The sequence below is a fragment of the Rhineura floridana genome, chromosome 7 (assembly GCF_030035675.1).
Source record: "Rhineura floridana isolate rRhiFlo1 chromosome 7, rRhiFlo1.hap2, whole genome shotgun sequence".
In the NCBI taxonomy this organism is placed as follows: Eukaryota; Metazoa; Chordata; class Lepidosauria; order Squamata; family Rhineuridae; genus Rhineura; species Rhineura floridana.
In genome coordinates, this window is record NC_084486.1 from 154,671,197 (window position 1) to 154,692,644 (window position 21,448).

Sequence of the window (21,448 nt, forward strand, 5' to 3'; positions counted from 1 at the left end):
GGCACTCCTGCTTGGCGAGATCCCTCTGGATCTCTCCTCTGGGGTGCAATCTACAACTTGAATTCCTCATCCTAAAACAAAAGCAGACTCCTTTGTGAGAGGCAAGAGGGAAGGCAAAGGCTTCTGTGTTGGCAAGCCAGCTACAGAGACCCAAGACTGGGGTCACCAACTTTTTAGGGCCTATGGGCACATGTGCAAAGAAGAGAAATGCCCGTTGTGGGCACAACACACGCAATGCAACTCACAACTCTCCCCTCATTAGCTGTAAACCACCACCATCCGAAATCACACACACACACACAACTAGGCTTGAAAAAAGCTTTCTGTTGGCTAAAGGCGTCTTCTTGCAGTGCAGGGAGGGGCGGGGGTTGGGACCCTGCAGGTGCCAGTGCGGGAGAGGAACAGGAACTCCCAGGCTCAGCTTGGCAGCGGATGTCCTGTGCAAGCAACACTTCACATCTTAATTCCAAAGGAAAGCACTTCTGTGCTAAAAAGCCTTGGGTTTGAAAAGTCTCACAAGGACTGTTCAGAGTTTGCAATCTCCTTTTGGATGAGGCCGTGCGGCTCTTTGCTCCAGAGAGGAAAGAAAGGCTCCCCACCCACACACTTTATTTTTAAGATTAAGTGACGAGGTCATAAAGCCAATTACCATCTCATCTTCCTCGCCTTTATTCACTAACTCTTCCTCATTTTCCATGTTCAACGTAATGTGGTCAGACACAGGAAGGCCTGTCCTGAGAGAGAAAGGAAAAACAAGCCTTTAAAGACACATTTTACAAAAGATTTGCTCAACCTGCAGCTGTTGCCTGAATTTTCTCCAATTAATCCCAAGTACCAGATCACACTGACATGCACCACACACATCCCAATTGTGTCAGCACACATTAAAACAACAGCCCGCTTAAAGGTCAGCTTCACCAAACACAACGCCAACAACAGCACTCTCACATAGAAAAATCATTACAGTAGAAGGTAGGTTTACAGTTAGATATAAATAACACGGATATAGTAACATTTAAGTGTGAAACTCTTGGCATACATTTAATTGTGTGTCTTATAATAAATACAAGTATTTTTAAAAAATGAACTGAGAGAGAAAGCATTTTCATGGGTGGTCAACCAGGCAAAGCAGCTCAGACTCCCAAACCTACATAGCATATGTGAGGGAGGATTTCCTTCCTGGGATATTTTCTGCTTCTACACAGTGCATGTTTGTTCCAGGAAAGTTGTCGCTGGATTCATTCTCTGCCTGCCTGGATCACGCAGCCAATGTGTGCACACTCATGACACGCCATCTTTGCATGCTCTAGTTCTCCCTGTGAAGCTTTCATGAGACCTCCTCAGCCTTTTCACCCCATGGATTCTGCCCCCAAACAAATTCCTCACCATCGCTTCATTTAATCCTATCACCTATGACAAACAGCCCCGACACTCTCTTGAATTATTCTCACAATAACTTTCCACAAACTTGGCGTAAATTTACGCCACCATCATCCACGTTGCTAAGCTTCTATATGACAACAGAAATGCTGGAAACTGGAAGCCTGGAGAGAAAGTAGGTCATGCTGTACTTTAAATTTTTGTACAGGAATAGCAGTTTCAGGCCTTTTAAAATAATACAGTTCATAGAATCATACAACAGTAGAGTTGAAGGGGTCTACAAGGCCATCCAGTCCAACCCCCTGCACAATGCAGGAATCCAAATCAAAGCATTCCCGACAGATGGCTGTCCAGCTGCCTCTTGAATGCCTCCAATGTCGGAGAGCTCACTACCTCTCTAGGTCATTGGTTCCACTGTTGTATGGCTCTAACAGTTTAGGAAGTTTTTCCTGATATTCAGTCAAAATCTGGCTTCCTGCAACTTGAGCCCATTATTCCGTGTCCTGCACTCTGGGACAATCCTTTGTGTGGCAACCTTTCAAGGACCTGAAGAGTGCTACCATACTCCCCTCAGTCTTATCTTCTCGCTAAACATGCCCAGTTCTTTCAGTCTCTCTCTCTCTCTTGTGTTTCCAGTCCTCTGATCACCCTTGTTGCCCTCCCCTGAACCTGTTCCATTTTGTCTGCATCCTTCTTAAAGTGCAGTGTCCAGAACTGGACACAGTACTCAAGATGAGGCCTAATCAGTGCTGAATAGAGGGGAACTAGTACATCACACAATTTGGAAGCTCAACGTCTGTTAATGCAGCCTAAAATAGCATTTGCCTTTTTTGCAGCCATGTCACACTGTTGGCTCATAGTCAGCTTGTGATCAACAACAATTCCAAGATCCTTCTTACACGTGGTATTGCTGAGCCAAGTATCCCCCATCTTATAACTGTGCCTTTGGTTTCTTTTTCCTAAGTGTAAAACTCTGCACTTATCCCTGTTAAATTTCATTCTGTTGTTTGCAGCCCAATGCTCCAGCCTATCTAGATCCCTTTGAATTTTGCTTCTGTCTTCGAAGGTATTAGCAATTTGATAAGTATTCCCGGCAACTCCTCTTCCAAGTGGTTCATAAAAATGTTGAAGAGCACTGGGCCCAGGACCGAGCCCTGTGGTACTCCACTCGTTACTTCCACCCAGTTTGAGAAGGAACCATTGATAAGCACTCTTTGAGTACGATTCTGGAACCAACTGTGGATCCACCTGATAGTTGTTCCATCCAGCCCACATTTAGCTAGCTTGCCTATAAGAATATCATGGGCACTTGGTCAAAAGCTTTTCAGAAGTCAAGATATATTATGTCCACCACATGCCCATAAGGGAGGTTACCTGATCAAAAACTGAGGGAAGGTAAGTCTGGCAGGATTTGTTTTTGACAAATCCATGTTGGCTCCTAGTAATCACTGCACTGTTTTCAAGATGCTTACAGATTGACTGCTTTATAATCTGCTCCAGAATTTTCCCAGGGATCGATGTCATGCTGACTGGTGTAGAGTTCCCAAGTTCCTCCTTTTTGCCCTTTCCAAAGATAGGGACATTAGGCCTTCTCCAGTCAACCAGTCTTCACTCATCTCAACTTTAGCCTTCCTTACGCTATCCCTGCAATTCCGTGCTACCTGCTTGTACTCTTCCTTTGTGGTCTGGGCCCTTCCTTCCACTTCCTATTGTTGTTGTTATGTGCCTGTAAGTCGACTACGACTTATGGCGACACTATGAATCAGTGATCTCCAAGAGCATCTGTCATTGTTACCAGGTCACCTCTTAAGCTTTTTGTGAAGCCACATTGGCTTCTTCTGCTGTTTCCCCCCTTTTTTCCTTGTTGGAATTGCTTGCCATTGCGCTTTTAGAATTTCCTTTTTTGGAAACTCCAACTCATCTTGGACTCCTTTTCTCATTAGGGTGGCTTGCCATGGAACCGTACTTACAAATGTTCTGAGTTTATTAAAATCAGCTTTCCTGAAGTCCAGGGTACGAATATGGCTACTCTCAGCTTTTGCTTCTGGTAAAATCAAGAATTCAAGTATGGTATGGTTGCTTTTCCCCAGAGTTCCCGTAACTGTCACTTCATCCACTAAATCATCTCTGCTGGTTAGAATCAAGTCCAGGATAGCTGATCTTCTGGTTGCTTCCTCCACTTTCTGTAGGAGAAAGTTATCCCCAACACAGGTCAGGAATTTCTTGGAGGGGCCGTGTTTGGCAGAATTTGTCTCCCAACAAATATCGGGGTAATTGAAGCCCCCCATCACTACTACATCATGCCTCCTCGAAACATTGGCAATTTGCTTTTCAAAATTTCATCCTCGTCTTCTCCTTGACTGGGTGGTCGGTAGTAGACTCCAAGCACCACATTCCTTTCATTACTTGCCCTATTAATTTTAATCCAGATACTCTCGGTGGAGCTACCAAGCTCATTTTCCTGTATTTCTGTGCAGGGATATATATTTTTAACATATAGCACAAATCCACCTCCCTTTTTATTCCTTCTGTTCTTCTTGAACAAGTTATATCCTTCAACTGCTGTAGTCCAGTCGTGGGAGTCATCCCACTAAGTTTCAGTTATACCTGTCAAGTCATATTTACCCGCCTGTATTAAGTGTTCAAGCTACTACGTCTACATTGTATAGCACACCGCACACCTTTCTCCTCCTGTGCAGACACCTTGTGGCCCTTGCAACAGACCTCTTGACTTCTCCTGTCTGTTATACAGACAGCTGGAGGATTAGCAGAGGGTGCCCGGGTTGTGCTTCGAAATAGGGGTCAACAATGAGTCAGCAAGAGAACGGTAACAGCCACCACACGTCATTTTGACAGGAGAACCCAAAATCCACATTTGATTTATGTTAAGCTTTTGATGCCACCCTGAGAGACACTCGGCCAACCTCTGCTCTCACCGCCCTCCTGAAACATTTCAAGAGATCAAACTGGGCTCCACACAAGCTGCAGTTGGGGGGGGGGTTGCCTTCATACAGCTTTTGCACACTGCATGCTGAACTGAAGTACTAGAAATCTACCAGACCCACTCGCACCAACGCTCAGAAATCCTGTCGCCTTCCACAACCTTTAGGTCCCCAGATGTTGCTGGACTACAAGTCCCATCAGCCCCAGCCAGTACGGCCAATGGTCAGGAATTGTGGGAAATGTAGTCCAGCAACATCTATGGACCCAAACGTAACGTAACCACTGTCGGCTACGTTAGAAATCCAAGCTCAGAAACTGTATGAAATGCTAAGCTAGCCTGACCCCAAAACCAAACCACCACCCCTGCAAAGATTCCTCCCCATACCCCTATTAAAATAACAGTTTTCAGAATGCATCCCGGTATAGCATCCATGCTTATCTAAATGGCTAAAAATGCATCCGTTGGACATATCAGCCTCCCGTGCTTTCCTGTGACCCCTTGAAGAATGGCTCATGAGTTGGGCTTTTAGCTTCCAAACAGTGGGGTTTTGTTGATTTTTTTAAAAGGGGGGCTATGTCAATACTTCTTAAGAACAGTGATTGTCATATAGTCATATATTCCTTCACAGGATTAAATAGCTCAACTGGGGGGAGGGGAGAAGAGGGCAATCACCCCATAAATCTTGTTAGCAACTGCCCTAAATTTGTGAAAGGCTTTCCACGGGATGTGCAAGATGCGGCCCTTTGGGCTCAAACAACACAGCAAAGGCAAATGTCTGTGCAGGCTCAGAGACAGATCCTTCCAGTAGCTTTGCAAATCAAAGGCTTTAGCTGCATAATGAATGAAGAGTTACATCAAAGTCTGCAGCCAAGCACGATTGGGGGTGTGGGGAGAAGAGAGACAGCTCATTAAAAAAGCACCAGAACTAATCAGTTTCATCCTTGGACATTTTTGTACGTTCAGCTCTTGCCTTCTTGGACAAACCTCATTAAGTGCATCCGTAGGACTTGCAAGTGGGGAGGGGATTGTTCTGGGTCTGGCAGTCAAACATCTCTGTTTCAGTTCACAAGTCTTTGAACACCCCCTTCTTCAAAAGTTATTCTAGGGAATGAAACCAAGGCCTCCCAAGGGTCATTAACCCCAAGGATTCCGTACAATACTCTCCCTGTAGCGCTGTGCATTCATCAACCAACCAGTCTGTAAACAGCTATGGGTCAACTGCTCTGTTTCCAACACAGGCCAACAGGGAAAGAAGACAACGCAACCTGATCTAGGAGGAAAAGGAAAAGGTTCCAAAGGAAAGGAATCCCATGAGCCAGAGAGGGTCCTGCTTCGGGCGCGGAGGTCAGCAGCTCAATGCAGGGGGCAGCCCTAAAGGAGGGCGACAGCCACCGAGCACTGTAACCTCATAGTGGCCACCTCTGGATCCCACAGCACTCTGCACAGACAATCCCTGAAGCCATCTTGACAGCAGCAGCAACAAACTCAAATGGAGAAGGGAAAACTCTCCGTCTACATACCGTAAAGCAGCCGTTGCCAACCTGGTGCGCTCCAGATGTTTTGAACTACACCCCCCCATCAGCTGGCCGGGGCTGATAGGAGTTATAGTCTAAAACATCTGGAGGGTGCCAGGCTGGCAAAGTCTGCCTTACAGATTCAGAAACGGGAACACTAATGGAACAAAGAACATGAGTTAAGCTAACCTTTTGGAAGGGGAGAATTGAGAAAGGAAGGACGAAGCAGCGGAAAACATACACACACACACCCCGTTACGGCCCACCACCCTAGGCCATGAAGGCATGCAGCAGGACATCCTTCTAAGAGGGAAGGAGATCACCCTCCCCTCAGTCACGGACGTGCAGGCATGAGTGCCGAACCGTAAGGATCCAAAATGGAAAGAGGCACCAGCGGACTTGGAGGAGGTCCAAGGTTTGCAAAAGCACAAGACGTATTTTTTAATAATGCCCCAAGCAGCCAATGAGGACTGAGCATGCCTAGTGGCCACAGAATGCAGACTGGCTGTTGGGAGGAGAAACAGAAAACCAGGTGGATAGTGGAGGGAATGGAATGGAGTATCGTGGAGGAGGGCATGGCTGGCCACTCCACAAGGCAGCTTTTTGTTGCCGGTCCTGCTCGTTTCTGTAACAGAGAATGTTATCGCCTCATCCACTGATAAAGGTAAGAGTGCTGACAATCACACAGCAAGACACTAAGTAAAAAAGAAAATGTTGTGTAATACAGAAAGGAGAAAATACTTTGAAATTAATAATACTTCGCTCCTAAAATAATTTAACATTTGTCTAACAAGTAACACGGTTTCACTATTAAGTATTTCTTAAGTAACATGCCAACTTTTGAAATTATGAACCTGAAAGGTTGAGGGTAAAACTTAAAATTAAATCAAAATTTCCTTCTCAGCTTGAGCTCTGGAATAAAACAAGATCAGCCCAAAAAAGCAAACACAACCCCACCCTCTGGACCTCAGCAACTCCAATCCTGAGGAATCACCACTGCCAATGTAAAAGCACTTTGCATTGCAAAAGTTCATAAAACTGCATGAGGCCTTAAGGGTTAAACAGAAACCACCAGAACCTTAATTCCGGGTCACTCACTAGTCAGTGGCCCTTGTAGCTTCCGACCTAGACCTCTGGCTGCTTTCTGGTATAAAAGCCCAACACACACCCCTCGCTGCCCCTCTGTCACCCACAGTGAGTGTACCTGTGATATGGACAGCACCTGCCTGGGAGAAAGCGGGTGCGAGGCAGGTCAGCGTGAAAGGGAGCCGTGGCAGCAGGCAGGCAGGCGCCCCCTGGCACCAGGCAGCTCCCACCAGCTTTGCCCTCGCCTGCTGCAGCTGCGGCCGTTTTTATCCCTGGAGCTTGTCCAGAGCAGTTCTGGACCGCCAGCACCCTATCTACAAGGGAAGTCCTGCCAATGAACTATTTTGTCTAAAACCTTAAAAAAGAAAATCTCCAAAGGCTGCTCACATTGCCTTATCAAAGAGCATTTGGCATCCTTGCCTTGGAGTGTTGTTTGGGGGGGAGGGGAACACCCAAAAAGAAACAGGCCACAACAATGGCGAGACTGAATGGTGGGGCTGGGCTGGAGGATGTGCCTGCAGCCCCCAGGCTGCTGGTGCCGCTCACCCTATTCAAAGCACGCCAATGGCCCGCGAGGGGCCAAGGCCCCAGCCCCATGGGCAGGCACAAGGCCTGATGTTATCTGTAGCACCACAAGCATTTAGGATATGATGTTGCTGACCAAACCCTTCCTTGCTCAGACAATGGGTGGCTTTGTGCTCTGAACTGGAGCAAACTTACAGGGCAAGACACAAACATGGAGAAACAGGCGCCAGCACTTCACAGATGAAGTCAGCCTTACTGCCCATTATCATTTGCTCCATGGAATAAATCTTAAGGCTAGACCTGGAGTGGGCAACATGGCAGCACCAACCAAGCTAGCCTAAACATGTCTTGGAAGAGGCCAAGAGTTGATTGATGATGGCTAGGAACTTGAGCTGAATATGCGTGGGGTGGGCCAGTCAGAGGATTCCAGTGCCCACATTCTTGACCCTTCCTGTCAGGATCCCACCTCAGGCGCCACCTTTTAGGATCTCGCCTGTGGTCACAGCCTTGTCACAGTCCCACCTCAGGGTCCCGCTCTCAAAACGGTTCTCTCTCACCAGCTCTAGCACAGATCTCTCAAGATCCCACTGCTAGGCAGCACCACCAGCCACTCCCTGTTTAACAATATTGCCTTGAGACTTTGCCTTAGTCTCCTCCTGGCTTATTGCTACTTTGTGTCTGGGTGCACTTGCAGGTCACAACCCCCCTGTATCTTTGTGCCTACAAATCATACAGCCCTGGGTTGCTCTGGATACCTGATGATGTTACACTATCTCTTCACCGCTGCCACCATTGATACTGTTTCCCAACCTTGGTATATGCCCTGCCCACCCTTCTGGTCTGTGTAATCCAGCCAAGGATCAGGCGTTAGGTAAACCAAGAAATATTTATCTATACACAGGCGGGCCCCGCTTATACAGCAGGTTCCGTTCCAGAAATCGCCGTAAAGCGGAACCCCATTGAATATAATGAGGCGCATCATGAGATGCGAAAATGCAGCAAAATGCCGCAAAAGCGCAACAATCGGCTTTAAAATGGGGAATGAAAGCTGCCACATTAGCGGAATGCCGGGAAGCAAAGCGCCAGGAAGTGGGGCCCTCCTGTACACAGGAATAACAAGATTACTTACTTAAAGGTACAGTCAACAAGCGTATGGTTTCATCCGATGGGAGATGGCACATCCATTGCACTCTGTGTTCATATTGATTTTTAATTGGTCTGGTATCGCTTCTTTTATCTCTTATACTGTATTTTATTTTATCACAATCTGAATTCTATGGAATTCAAACTGTAATATGAAGGAAGCAATAAAGAATTTTTAAAAACCACACAGCACCTAGCGCAGCAGATTACAATAGCTGCAGCAGGCAAAAAAATTATTAAAGTGGTCCCGCAAGACCATCGGCAACTTTCAAGTGGTGAGTGGGGGACAAAATTTGGGAACCCCTGAGCTAGACCTCACAGTGACTGGGTATTACATACAGAGTGCCAGCAGCCCTGGTTTGGAAACAGGTACAAGAACATGCTGTTCCCCCCCCCCCCGCTGGTTCAGGCAAAAGGCCCACCTGGCCCAGACGCCCCACTGGGAAGTCCACACGGAGGGCACGTGTGCAACAGCTCCATCCCACTCATGTTCCCCCAGAACTGGTACTGACAGGCATCCCTGCCCTCTACACTGGGGGAAACAGCTAGCTGTCGTGACTAGTAGCCCAGTAGCCACTGCTAGCCTCCTCCTCCTTCTCCATGAGCTTGTTCAGCCATTTTTTAAAGTTGCCTGTTGGTGATCACCACCACCACATCTGTTGGCAGTTTCACCATACACTGTATTTATTGATTTACAACATTTAAAAACTGCTTAATATTTTTTAAAAAATATCTAAGTGGTGCAAAATAAAAAACCAGTCAACAATATCATTAAAACAAAAATACAACATAAAACCAGTAAAACAGTAGTATAAAAGCATTTAGAAACAGGAGTTCTTACAGATAAAATCCACAAGGCAAAGTACAACATATAAAAATAAAATAAGTAAAAACAGCCCCCAAAATCATTTAAAACATCAGTAAAACATCAATAAATACAAATTGGTTAAAAAGAAAATAAATAAATTGCAAAGGCCTGTCTAAACAATACAGTTTTCACAAGATGTCTGAAAGGAGGAAGAGACGGTTCCTGCCAAACCTCTACCAGCAGGGAGTTCCACAGGGCAGCCTGCCACACAAAAGGCTTGGACCCTGGTGGAGGCCAACTTAACCTCAGGGGCCATGTGGAAAACTGCCAAAAGTGCCCTATCAGAAGATCTCAGTGATCGAGGGGTAGCATAAGGAATCAGATGGTTCCGAAGGTACCTGCTTTGCAAATGAAAGGAAGCACCTTGAACTTGGCTTGGTAGCAAATTAGTAACCAGAGCAGCCCTCACAGGAGCAGAGTGACATGTTGACAGTAATCTGCTCCTGTGAGCAATCTGGCTGCTGCATTCTGCACTAGTTGAAGTCTCTGGACCAGTAACAAAGGCAGCTCCACATGAAGTGTGTTGCAGTAATCAAGCCAGTGGTTCTGAAAGGCAGCGAGAGATTGAGCAGGAGGAAGCGGGTTGCACCCCCCCTGCCCTTCTCTCTACAAAGGTCATCCATCAAGGCAACCAGGGCTGATTTGGCCCCAAACTGGCACAGATCCAGAAAGTCAGTCTCACCCAAGAATGTCTGCAGTTATTCCACCACAACCCTCTCAGTCACTTTCCCCAGAAAGAAAGTTTTGTGACTGGGTGATAGTTGTGGCAATCCACTGGGTCTAGGGCTGGCTTCTTCAGCAGTGGCCACCCTGCCCCACCACCACCACAGGAAGCATTCACCACTCCCGGGACCCACTCGATGAACCCCATCAGCTCAATTGCACCAGCCATGATTGGCAGGGATCGAGAGGGCATGTAGTCAGAAGCATCCCTGCAAATGCCCTGCTCACAGCTTCCACATTTTCAGCAATTTTATACACAGCCAAAGTTCTCTGGACAGCATACAAATTAATTTAATTTAAATTGCAGTCCAATTAAAAAACCCAAAAGTACAAATGCAACATAAAAACAAACTAAAAGGCAGTAAATAAGAACTTTTCCCACCATAATCAGATCTTAACACTTTCAAAACTTCCAGAGCCTTTAAGCCCTTAAAAAAACTTAAAAGCTTCCAGGGCTCCTTAAAAGCCTCAGAAACATAGTTTTGCTCTCCAGTGAATCAGCAGATGTATCTTAACTACTGCTAAACTGCTACTGGTTCATTTAGAGATAGAGTGTGACATCCAAGCAAACACCAAGCTCCACTAAAAGCTTCACCGTCTTTGTCTTCACCCCCTCTGGGAAACAGCTTACCCTTATTCCCATTTTGCAGTTTGGCCACTGAGGCAGCACCATCTCCCAGACCACCCAGCTAAAGGCCAGGGTGAGGACAGCTTCACAAGGTGAAGAGGGCTTGTGTTTCCCAGAGGGGCACAGAAAGATCAAGACTAGGAGGGCAGGAGAAACCATGGAGGCAGGTGGCAAGATCTTCTTAGAGCTCCTGACCTTGTGCTGAACTGCACTCTAGCCTATTCCATGAGGGAGCCAAGGTGATGGCGCCACCTATAGTTGCTGAACTGTGGACACATGACTAAAGCTTTATTTATTTGTTTGTTTGTTTATTCTTTGATTTATATCCCACCCTTCCTCCCAGCAGGAGCCCAGGGCGGCAACATGCCTGTTCCAGCAAGCATTTTAAGGTAGTGTTCAGTTTTATGATGGATTCATAGTTTGTGTTTATATACACCGCTTCGAAATGCCAATGATTAAGTGGTATATAAATGTTTTAAATAAATACGTATTAGTGAAGTCTGTCTCTCAGATGGCTGAAACCTCAATGTGTGCAAAGAGACTTATTAGGAGGAACTTCAGCCATGAATTTAACCACAAACACACTACAGAAACACCTTCTTTGCCACAAAGCATGCAAACAAGCCCTTTGGGACTCCTCCGCAATGCAGAAGGAAGAGATTTACCCACTGGAGTGACTAGTCAACTCCTTGAGACCGAAGAGGAAATTCCACACCAGCCAGGGCCCAGATCCACAGCCAAACATTTGCTAGAACATTTATGAAGACCAGCCAGGTGTTAAGAGTCAAGGCTTTTACATATTAAACCATGTCCTTTCCCCCCCTCAGCCCCCCCAAATGAAATTTACATGTTAAGGCTCCCACCTTAAGCAGTAAACACATCCTATGGCCTCACCTATTGAGCTCACAGACAACTCAGGTTCCCTGCGCCAAGCTCCAGAGGAAAGGGATCGGGGCTGGAAGACCAAGGGAAACCCCACCGGCCAGCAGCAGCCCCCCAGCTGCACACAGACCCCTCCACTTCCCCCACATGCTGTCGTCATTTGAGTGGCACCCAATTATAACTCTAGAAGGGAGAGGCTATGTGTGGACAGAAGAGATTCACAAGGGGAGCCTTGAAGCAGCAGCTGGGTCAGTAAAAGGGGGTGGGTGGGGGGCCCACCTCACCAAGCATCCCGTCCTCATGGTGGCCAACCAGATGCCACAATGGGAAAATGCAGCAGTACCAGGATAGGGGACAGCTGGGCGTCAGGGCAAGAGCCTGATTCACCAAGTTCACACACTGCCCCACATTTATCAGTAAACTGGCTTTTGCAAGAGACTGACAAATAACTGTTAAATGAAAAAGAAATGAAGCTTGCCCCCCGTGTCTTGGAGGAAGGAGGCGGCGGCAAGAAGACAAATCTTAACTTCACCAAGGTTAGCATTTGTTCTGCTTTTGGGAGTTGCACTGAAAACACCTATATTATCTCAGTAGCCCTTATGTCAACCCTCCAAGGTGGTCCATTTTTATTCTTGTCCGCCTTGCTGTCCAAAGGTTAAAGCAGCCCATTATGCATACAAGAATTCCAGAATGCAATCCAGCATTATCTCCTAATTGCTGGCAGAGGTCCTAGGGCTAAGGCAGAGTGATTAACGACAACTCTGCTCCAGCCAGCTGCAAGCAGACCCCCGGCAATCTTACCCCTCAATAAAGAAAAATGGACAGCGGCAACTCCAAACCCAAACAATAAATGGTGAGTTTGTGCTGCTGTACTCCTATCTAGGCGACCTGTACGACAATGAAGCTTGCTTGCCTGACCCATGCCTTACATAATGGCTAACAGCTGCCAGAGGGGTTGTCACTTTACGATTGCTGCAGCAAATACAACCTGAGTTCATTTTTTAGCGGGGACATGTCAAGATTCATCTGTTTTATTCCTGTTGATGGATGAACACTTTGAAGTCTTCTTTAGTATTCATTTTAACTGTTGGACACAAATGTTGGTTACCCATCAGATCCAGATACTCTTGGAAGGGGCAGATTTTTCTAGATCCATTTCCATTGGGATTCAGGCCTGGCTTTTGGTGTGGAAACTTCCTTGGTCGCCCTGTACAATGACCTGTGTCAGGAGAGAGGGAGGAGGAGTGTGACTCGCTTCATGCTCCTTGAACTTTCCGCAGCTTTCGATACCACCGACCGTGGCATCCTTCTGGGGCAACTGCCTGAGCTGAGTACTGGGGGCACTGCATTGTGGTGGTTCTGTTCCTATTTGGATAGCTGTCTCCAGAAGGTGGTTCTTGGGGAGCACTGCTCGACTTTTTGGGTTCTCCAGCATGGAGTCCTGCAGGAATCAGTTCTGTCCCCCATGTCATTTAACATCTACATGAAACCTCTGAGTGAAGTTACATGGAGTTCTGGAGTGCGTTGCCATCAGTATGCTGATCACATGCGGCTCTATTCCTCCTTCTCATCGTCTGCAGGTGAAGCAGTGGATGTGCTCAATCGGAGCTTGGTTGGGCTGGATGAAGGTCCATCAACTGAAGCGTAATCCAGCCAAGACTGAGATGCTGTCGGTGGGTGGTTCCTCTGACTAGCTGAGTGGTGTGAAGGGTCTACATGGGGTCACATCGCCTCTGAAGTTGCCGGTTCATCATTTGGGGGTTCTCCTGGATGCACTGGTGTCACAAAGTGCCTTCCATCAGCTTAGAGTGGGGCCCAACTGCGACCCTATCTGGGCAGGGATAACCTGGGCACAGTAATCAATGCTTTAGTAACCTTAACGTTGGATTATTACAAGGCGCTACACATGGGGCTACCTTTGAAAACGGTTTGGAAGCTTCAATTAGTGCAGAGTGTGGCTGCCTGACTGTTGACAGGTTCAAGATGGACAGATCATGTAACACCAATTGTGTTCCAATTACACTGCCTACATATGCCTGCATGGTTCGACGCCCAATTCAAAGTGCTGGTTTTGAAATTTAACCTATAAAGCTCTTTACAGCTCAGCACCCTAATATCTTCTGAAATGCCTCTCCTAATATGAACCTACCCAGACCCTTCGTCTGAAGCCCTTCTCCAGCCCCCCTCCCCGAAGGAGGCTCAGAGAGTGGTGACAAGAGAAAGGGACTTTTCAGTTGTGGCTCCCATCTGTGGAATTCGCTCACCAGTGAGGTCCGCCTGGTGCCTTCATTGACATCTTTTCAGCACCAGGTAAAGACTTGCCTTTTTCCCCAGGCTTTTTTTAGATTAAGGTGATACTGCTTGTTGTTATTGTGGTATAATACATTTATTTGTGTTTTTAACAGCATTGTAAGTTGCTTGGAGACTTTTGGGTAACCAAGAGACCCACAAATTTAATAAATAAATAAATAAATAAATAACACTACATTATTTTTAAATATTCTCTACCTTACTTTTGAGCCGTTTTGTAAAAAGCAATGAGGAAATGCAATAATGAGATCCTTGTAGCACATTATCATTATTACTCTTCCCAGCGTTCATCATGAGATCCCTGGGCTGATTACAACTATATCATTTACAAGGAGGAAAGGGTGGATCCTGAAAATGTGTATCTCAGGTGTCAAAGGTCAGGATAAAGAGGTCCATCTTCAGCATATGATGAAAGCTGTTCAGTGAAGGTGCTAGTTGCAGCTCTGTGGGGTGGGAATTCTGCAACTGAGGGGCTGCCACAAGGAATGGCTTCTCTCGGGCTGCCACCCCCCAGACCTCAGGACACAGTCGAACTACCAAGAGGGCCCCTCTGCTGATCTCAACACCCAATAAGGTCTGTAGGGAAGCTGGCACTCTTTCAGATATTTGGGACCTAAGTCGTTCAGGGCTTTATATATGAACATGAGCACCTTGAATAGGGCCAGAAGCAAACTAGCAACCAGTGCAGCTGTTTTAAAACAGGGGTTATGCGAGCTCTAAAAACAACCCCAGCCAGTAATCTGGCCGCTGCATTTTGGACCAGTTGAAGTTTCCAAGTTGTCTTCAAGGGCAGCCCCATACAGAGTGCACTGCAATAATCCAGTCTGGAAGTTACCAGAGCATGGAGTACAGTGGCCAAGTAATCTCTCTCCAAAAAGGCATAGCAGGCTACTAACACATTTATTATGGCATAAGCTTTCACGGCCTTGAGTCCACTTCATCAGATGCACCTAGTCTGTGCCTTGGCCTTTAAGGTGCCACAAGACTCTTTGCTGCTTCTGGCTCAACTGGTAGCTACACGGGTGTGGGAGTGGTTTGTAAAAGGTGGGGTTTAGATGGCAATGAAATGCAAAAAGTAGTTTATGACAGTTTAATTAGAGCTTCAATGTATGCAAAATAAGTATATCATTTATTGGGGAAATATAATCATCTTGGCGTGGCTGAGTAAACATTCTGGCTAACCCTGTGGGAATCAGTCTCAGGATCACTTATATGCTGTTCTCCGTTATTTTTAATGCAAAATTTAACTCTAGAGCAATACACAGACCAAATTACAGACCACACAGGTCTCGGAGGGCATAGTAGTTGGAAGTTCACTGTCTGACACCATCTCATCTATCACAGCAAGGCAGACACTCTACCGCTGAGCAATGCCCCTTCCCCAGCGAAGTTCCAGAAATCACCCAAGCACGTGCCTGAAAGGTTACCATTTGCACCTGTAAACAAAGCTTCACTTCAGTGCCCCTGAAAAGCAGCTCCGGTGAATGGGAAATGGCAAAGCAGCCATGCTTGGCAGGCGACTCCCCACTGACTTGGGAGAACCTGCGCCTTTGTCTCCTCCAGCTGTGGCCCTGTTTCAGAGGCTTCCACCTCTGTGCACCCCAAACCCCCTCCCAACTTCGTGATCTGTCTCTCTCCGCTTTGCCTTGACACAGACAGCCCCCACCAGGACCTTCTCCTCCATTGCTGAACAGCAAATGAAGCTCACACTTTACTCCACTAACAAACCTGGCACAATGCGCATGACATCATTGCTTAATGAATACCTAGAAATTTTACAAGTATACTGTGATGTTCCTATATTAATGTATATATGGTAAGTGTTGTTGTTTTAGAAGATACATGGTAAGTGGAGTGAAAGAGGGGGAGTGAATGGGCAGTAGAATGCGAGATGATTGGCTGAGTGTTTAAAATGGCTGAATGTATAAAAGGAAGAGTGAGAGTGGAATCTGGGGGGGAGAAGAGAAAGAGTGGATTGCTTGGTGGGGTTTAGAGAGTTGTTTACCAGGAGGGAGGTGGAGTTCGGATTAGTATTGAGTAAAACCATATGCTTATGTGCCTTAAGAAGAAATCTTGTTAATCTTGTTAGCTTTGTTATCTTTAATAAATACTTAATTTGGTTTACCAAAGGCCTGATCCTTGGCTGGGGTTTCACAGACCAGAAGGGAGGGTAAGGTAATGACCAAGGCTGAAGGGGAACTGTAACAAATGGTGGCAGCGGTGAAGAGAATAACAATACCAGTATTCAGAGTCTCTGGGAATACTAGTATTAGGACGTGACTGGTGGTTGCCTAGCAGGGGGATCTGTTGAGATCTGTGCTAGAGCGGATAGGTAAACCGTAAGAGAGTGCGGTCCGGACTGGTGGAGTCCCTGGTGGTGCCTAGAGACAGGCAGTAACCACGAGCAGGTAGGAACCTGATAGGGAGAGCCAGGGAAGGACGCATCACATGTGGTGGCAGTAGCGGTGGGATACGAACAGCAGAGAATCCAGATACGAATACTAGAGAATCCAGAACAGTGGTGTGGCAAACAGAAATAACAAAACAAGATTTCTTGTGAGAGTGACTGGCAAAGAGTGTGTGTTAAAGAGTGAGTGAACTCAAACAGCATGGCTGAATACATAAAAATGAAAAGAGAGGAGCTGGTGGAGAAGTGCATAACATTCAATTTACCTCACGAGGGTAAAGGGGTAGATGAATTGAGGGTAGCACTTATAGGATTTGCTACTGCCCAGCAAAAACAACCTGTCAGGGAAGAGACCCCAGAAGGATATTTAAGCAATCCCGCTTATATAGAGTACTTAAGAGAGAAGTTAAGATGGGAGGCTGAGGAAAAAGACAAGCAGAGGGAGTTGGAAGCTGAGAGATTGAAGATGGAAGCTGAGAGATTGAAGATGGAAGCTGAGAGATTGAGGATGGAAGCTGAGGAAAAAGACAAGCAGAGGGAGTTGGAAATTGAGAGAATGAGATTGGGGTTTGAGGAGAGGGAGAAGCAACGAGCATTGGATGCTGAATTACAAGTAGAAAAGTTAAAATTTGATAGAGAGAAATTTCACTCTGAGGAGACAAGGAAAGACAGAGATGGAGCAAAAATAAAAATTACTCCAAAGGACTTTGCTGTCTATGAGCCTGGTCAAGATCCTCAAATTTACCTCAGCACCTTTGAAAAAGCAGCTCAGTTGTGGGGGCTACCTGAAGATAAATACATGCAGTATTTATCAAACCTGATTAAAGGGGAATTGGCTGAGGTATACCAATATTTCCCCTCAGACAGGCCCGTCACCTATGCTGAATTCAAAGAAGCAGTGTTTAAAAGATTCAGACTGGGGCCTGATTATTTTAGAAAGCTTTTCAGAAACTGCCAGATACAGACAGGGAGGTCTTTTGTGGAACTGGGAGCAAAGTTGATGGATATATTTGGAAAGTGGATGAGTAGTGCCAAAGCTCAGTCAGTGGAAGAGGTGAAAAGCCTCATGATACTGGATCAATTATACCATCAGTTACCACCAGAAATAAGGCTCCTGGTCAAAGACCGTTCCCCTACATCTGTGCAGGAGGCCGCAGAGATGGCGGATCACTTCGCCTCCAATAGAACTGGCTGGGTGGGGAAAACATCAAGAGAGTTTAAACCCAGACCATATAGTGCTGGCAGAAGCGATGTGGTACCACAGCGAGTGAGTCCTCCATTAAAATCTGAAGGGCACAGGACACCCCAGAGTGGATCTGTGTACCCTAAAAGTGAGGAGAAATTATGCTACAAATGTGGTAGACCAGGGCACCTACGTTTTCAATGTGAGGCTGCCAACCCCATTAGTAATCCTGCTCAGACAAGGGCAGTGAAAACAGAGCCCAAGGCTTTAGAAACAGCGAAAAAGGTTCAGTTCTGCCAGATAAACTGGACAGAAGTAACAGACCTTGATTCAAGTCTGAGAGAGGAAGTGAGTGTACAAGGGGCAACTTATTGGGCATTGCTTGACACTGGTGCCGCTCAGACGTTACTGAGGCTAGATTTAATAAAATCTGAAGAAATATTACCTCAGGAAACAGTGACTATCCAAGGAGTGAGGGGTCAACCAGAGAGTTTGCCTGTGGCCCTAGTGAAAATGGAATGGAGAGGCCGAAAGGGCCAATATAAAGTTGGTATTAATGCCCAGCAACAAGAACCAGTAATACTGGGAAGAGATGTTATGGGGGCACAGGGGAAAATATATGTAGTGACCAGACAGCAAATTGGCAGAGAAAAAGAAGCCATATTAAGGGGGGCTGAAGCAAACAGGGTGGAATCTGTTAACCAGCCTCAGGTCACCATAGCAACCACTAGCAGGCCTGCTGAAGAAGACAAACTGTATCAAGTGGTCTCTGGGGAAGAGACAGAGCATTTCAGAGAAGAATTGAATAAGGATACCAGTTTGAGTCAAATAAAGGAACAGGCTCTGACCCAGCAGATTCCTTTCGCTGACAAGCTGAGGAGTCAAGTTGTGTGTGAGAATGGGATTTTATATAGACTGTGGATGCCTGCTGAGAGAAAGGGTGAATGTGAACCAGTGAAACAAATGATGGAAGTGGTGAAAGAGAATTTGAGTCATGCACAGGAGAAGCAAAGTTACTGGTATGACAGAACAGCCAGAGAACGTGTGTATGATGTGGGAGATATGGTTATGGCGTTCATACCCAGGAAACATGACAAATTACAGGCTAACTGGGAAGGACCATATACCATCAGAGAAAGGCTTGACACAGTGACATATGTAATCACCACAGACCAATTAAACAAAAGCAAAGTGGTTCATGTAAATATGTTGAAGCCTTACCATACCAGGGATGCACAGGTGTTGCAAGTTACCTTATTCCCTGAGGGAAGTGGGCCTGAACTTCCAGATTTGGTACAGGAAAGTAAAGACAAAGGAGGGGTAGATCAAGTGGAATGGTCAGAGGAGGTAGAGGAGGAAGTAAAAGAAGAGATTCTGAGAGTTTTGAAAACCTATAGGAATCTCTTTAGCAACAAACCTGGCCGAACCAGTATAGTTATACATTCCATTGATACTGGAGATCATGCCCCAATCAGATCTGTTCCATACCGTGCGAATGGGAAAGTTTTGAATGAGATCAAAAAGGAGGTAGAAGAGATGCTGGAATTAGGAGTGATCAGGGAATCCATCAGTCCCTGGGCCTCAAGTATTGTCCTGGTTCCGAAAAAAGATGGAACGACAAGGTTTTGCATTGATTATCGGCTAATCAATAAAATTACTGTCCCAGATGCGTATCCTATGCCTAGGGTAGACGCTATGTTAGAGTTATTGGGGGCAGCAACCATTATCTCTACACTAGATCTCTGTAAAGGATTTTGGCAAATGGAACTAGACGAGCAATCCAGAGCCAAAACTGCCTTCAGTACACCAGATGGGTTATATGAGTTTGTGACCTTACCCATGGGACTAAGGAACTCACCAAGTTCATTTCAGAGGCTAATCAATACTGTGTTGCGAGGCATGTCAGGTTTTGCAGTGGCCTATATCGATGACGTGGCCATTTTTAGCAAGTCGGTGCCTGAGCATGTCCAACACCTGACAACAGTATTGGAGGCCTTAAGAAAAGCAGGCCTCACAATAAAAGCTAAGAAATGCCAGTTTGGACTAAAGGAAGTAATCTATTTAGGACATAAGGTGGGGAGTGGGAAAATCACCCCCTTATGGAGCAAGGTGGAGGCAATACAAGCGTGGCCGATCCCCTTAACCAAACAACAAGTAAGGGCATTTCTGGGTGTGGCTGGATTTTATAGGAAGTTTGTGAGAAATTTTGGGGAAATAGCAACCCCCTTGCATGAATTAACAAAGAAGAAGTGTTCTGAGCGTGTGGTATGGACGGATGAATGTCAGAAGGCTTTTGATCTACTGAAGCAAGCCTTGTGTCAAGGACCCATATTAATAGCACCAGACTATGAGAAACCATTCATCGTGGCTACAGATGCGTCGGACCTGGCGCTGGGAGTCGTCTTGCTGCAGGAGAGAGAAGGCACCAGACATCCAGTGGCGTACCTGAGTCGCAAGCTGACGCCGAGGGAGAAAAACTATTCGTCAGTCCAGAAGGAGTGCCTAGCGGTCGTGTGGAGACTGAACAAGTTGTGCCCATACGTGTGGGGACGAAGATTCACAGTGACTACGGATCATCGGGCCTTGTTATGGTTGCAGACTATGAAAAACCATAACACTATGCTGCAGAGGTGGTCCTGGGCCCTACAGGACTATCAAGTGGACTTCCAGTTCATCAAAGGTAAGGACAATGTACTGGCCGATGGACTTTCCAGGCAAGTGGCTGGGACTGCAGTGACGTGACCAGACAGAGGAACAAAGAAAGACATTTTCCCCATAGAGACTTTTATTTGTTAACGCGACATATAAATCCTGGAACAGGAATAATACTCTGCTGTTGTTTAAGGGGGGGGGGGAATGTGATGTTCCTATATTAATGTATATATGGTAAGTGTTGTTGTTTTAGAAGATACATGGTAAGTGGAGTGAAAGAGGGGGAGTGAATGGGCAGTAGAATGCGAGATGATTGGCTGAGTGTTTAAAATGGCTGAATGTATAAAAGGAAGAGTGAGAGTGGAATCTGGGGGGGAGAAGAGAAAGAGTGGATTGCTTGGTGGGGTTTAGAGAGTTGTTTACCAGGAGGGAGGTGGAGTTCGGATTAGTATTGAGTAAAACCATATGCTTATGTGCCTTAAGAAGAAATCTTGTTAATCTTGTTAGCTTTGTTATCTTTAATAAATACTTAATTTGGTTTACCAAAGGCCTGATCCTTGGCTGGGGTTTCACAGACCAGAAGGGAGGGTAAGGTAATGACCAAGGCTGAAGGGGAACTGTAACAAATGGTGGCAGCGGTGAAGAGAATAACAATACCAGTATTCAGAGTCTCTGGGAATACTAGTATTAGGACGTGACTGGTGGTTGCCTAGCAGGGGGATCTGTTGAGATCTGTGCTAGAGCGGATAGGTAAACCGTAAGAGAGTGCGGTCCGGACTGGTGGAGTCCCTGGTGGTGCCTAGAGACAGGCAGTAACCACGCGCAGGTAGGAACCTGACAGGGAGAGCCAGGGAAGGACGCTTCACATATACCAACTCCATCTCAACAAAGCTCTCCTCTCAATGTCCCTTTTATCACTTCCCATCTTGGGGTTTCTGGTATAATGCAGGCTTTTGTTTCAGAGTTTAGGCTTGAGGAAGACCATTGTATCTAGCAAACACCAAACCAAAATGGTATTTACATTTGTAAAAAGTGGATTCTTTACATAATTATATGTTTTGTGGACTGCAAAAGAATTCATGCCACATTCCATTCATCAAGTTAGATCTAAAAGCAAAGATTGCAACACACGCACTAATTGCTGATGATTATCAGTGATCCAGCAATCACGCATTGCAGCTCCAGTCTAACAGACACGTGAGA

General features: G+C 46.1%; 1 protein-coding gene across 5 annotated transcripts in view; it reads right to left on the minus strand.

Moving 5' to 3' along the window:
- Positions 1-21,448, minus strand: part of ATP13A3 (ATPase 13A3) — an 83,479-nt gene that overhangs the window by 52,292 nt on the left and 9,739 nt on the right. For 4 of the 5 annotated variants that reach the window (XM_061637645.1, XM_061637648.1, XM_061637646.1 and 1 more), the window contains exon 2: positions 650-734. The exons of the other annotated variant lie outside the window; for it this stretch is intronic. In XM_061637645.1, the coding sequence (XP_061493629.1) occupies positions 650-697 (48 nt within the window). In that variant the 5' untranslated portion in view covers positions 698-734. The remainder of the gene's footprint in view (positions 1-649; positions 735-21,448) is intronic. 5 annotated transcript variants of the gene reach the window in all.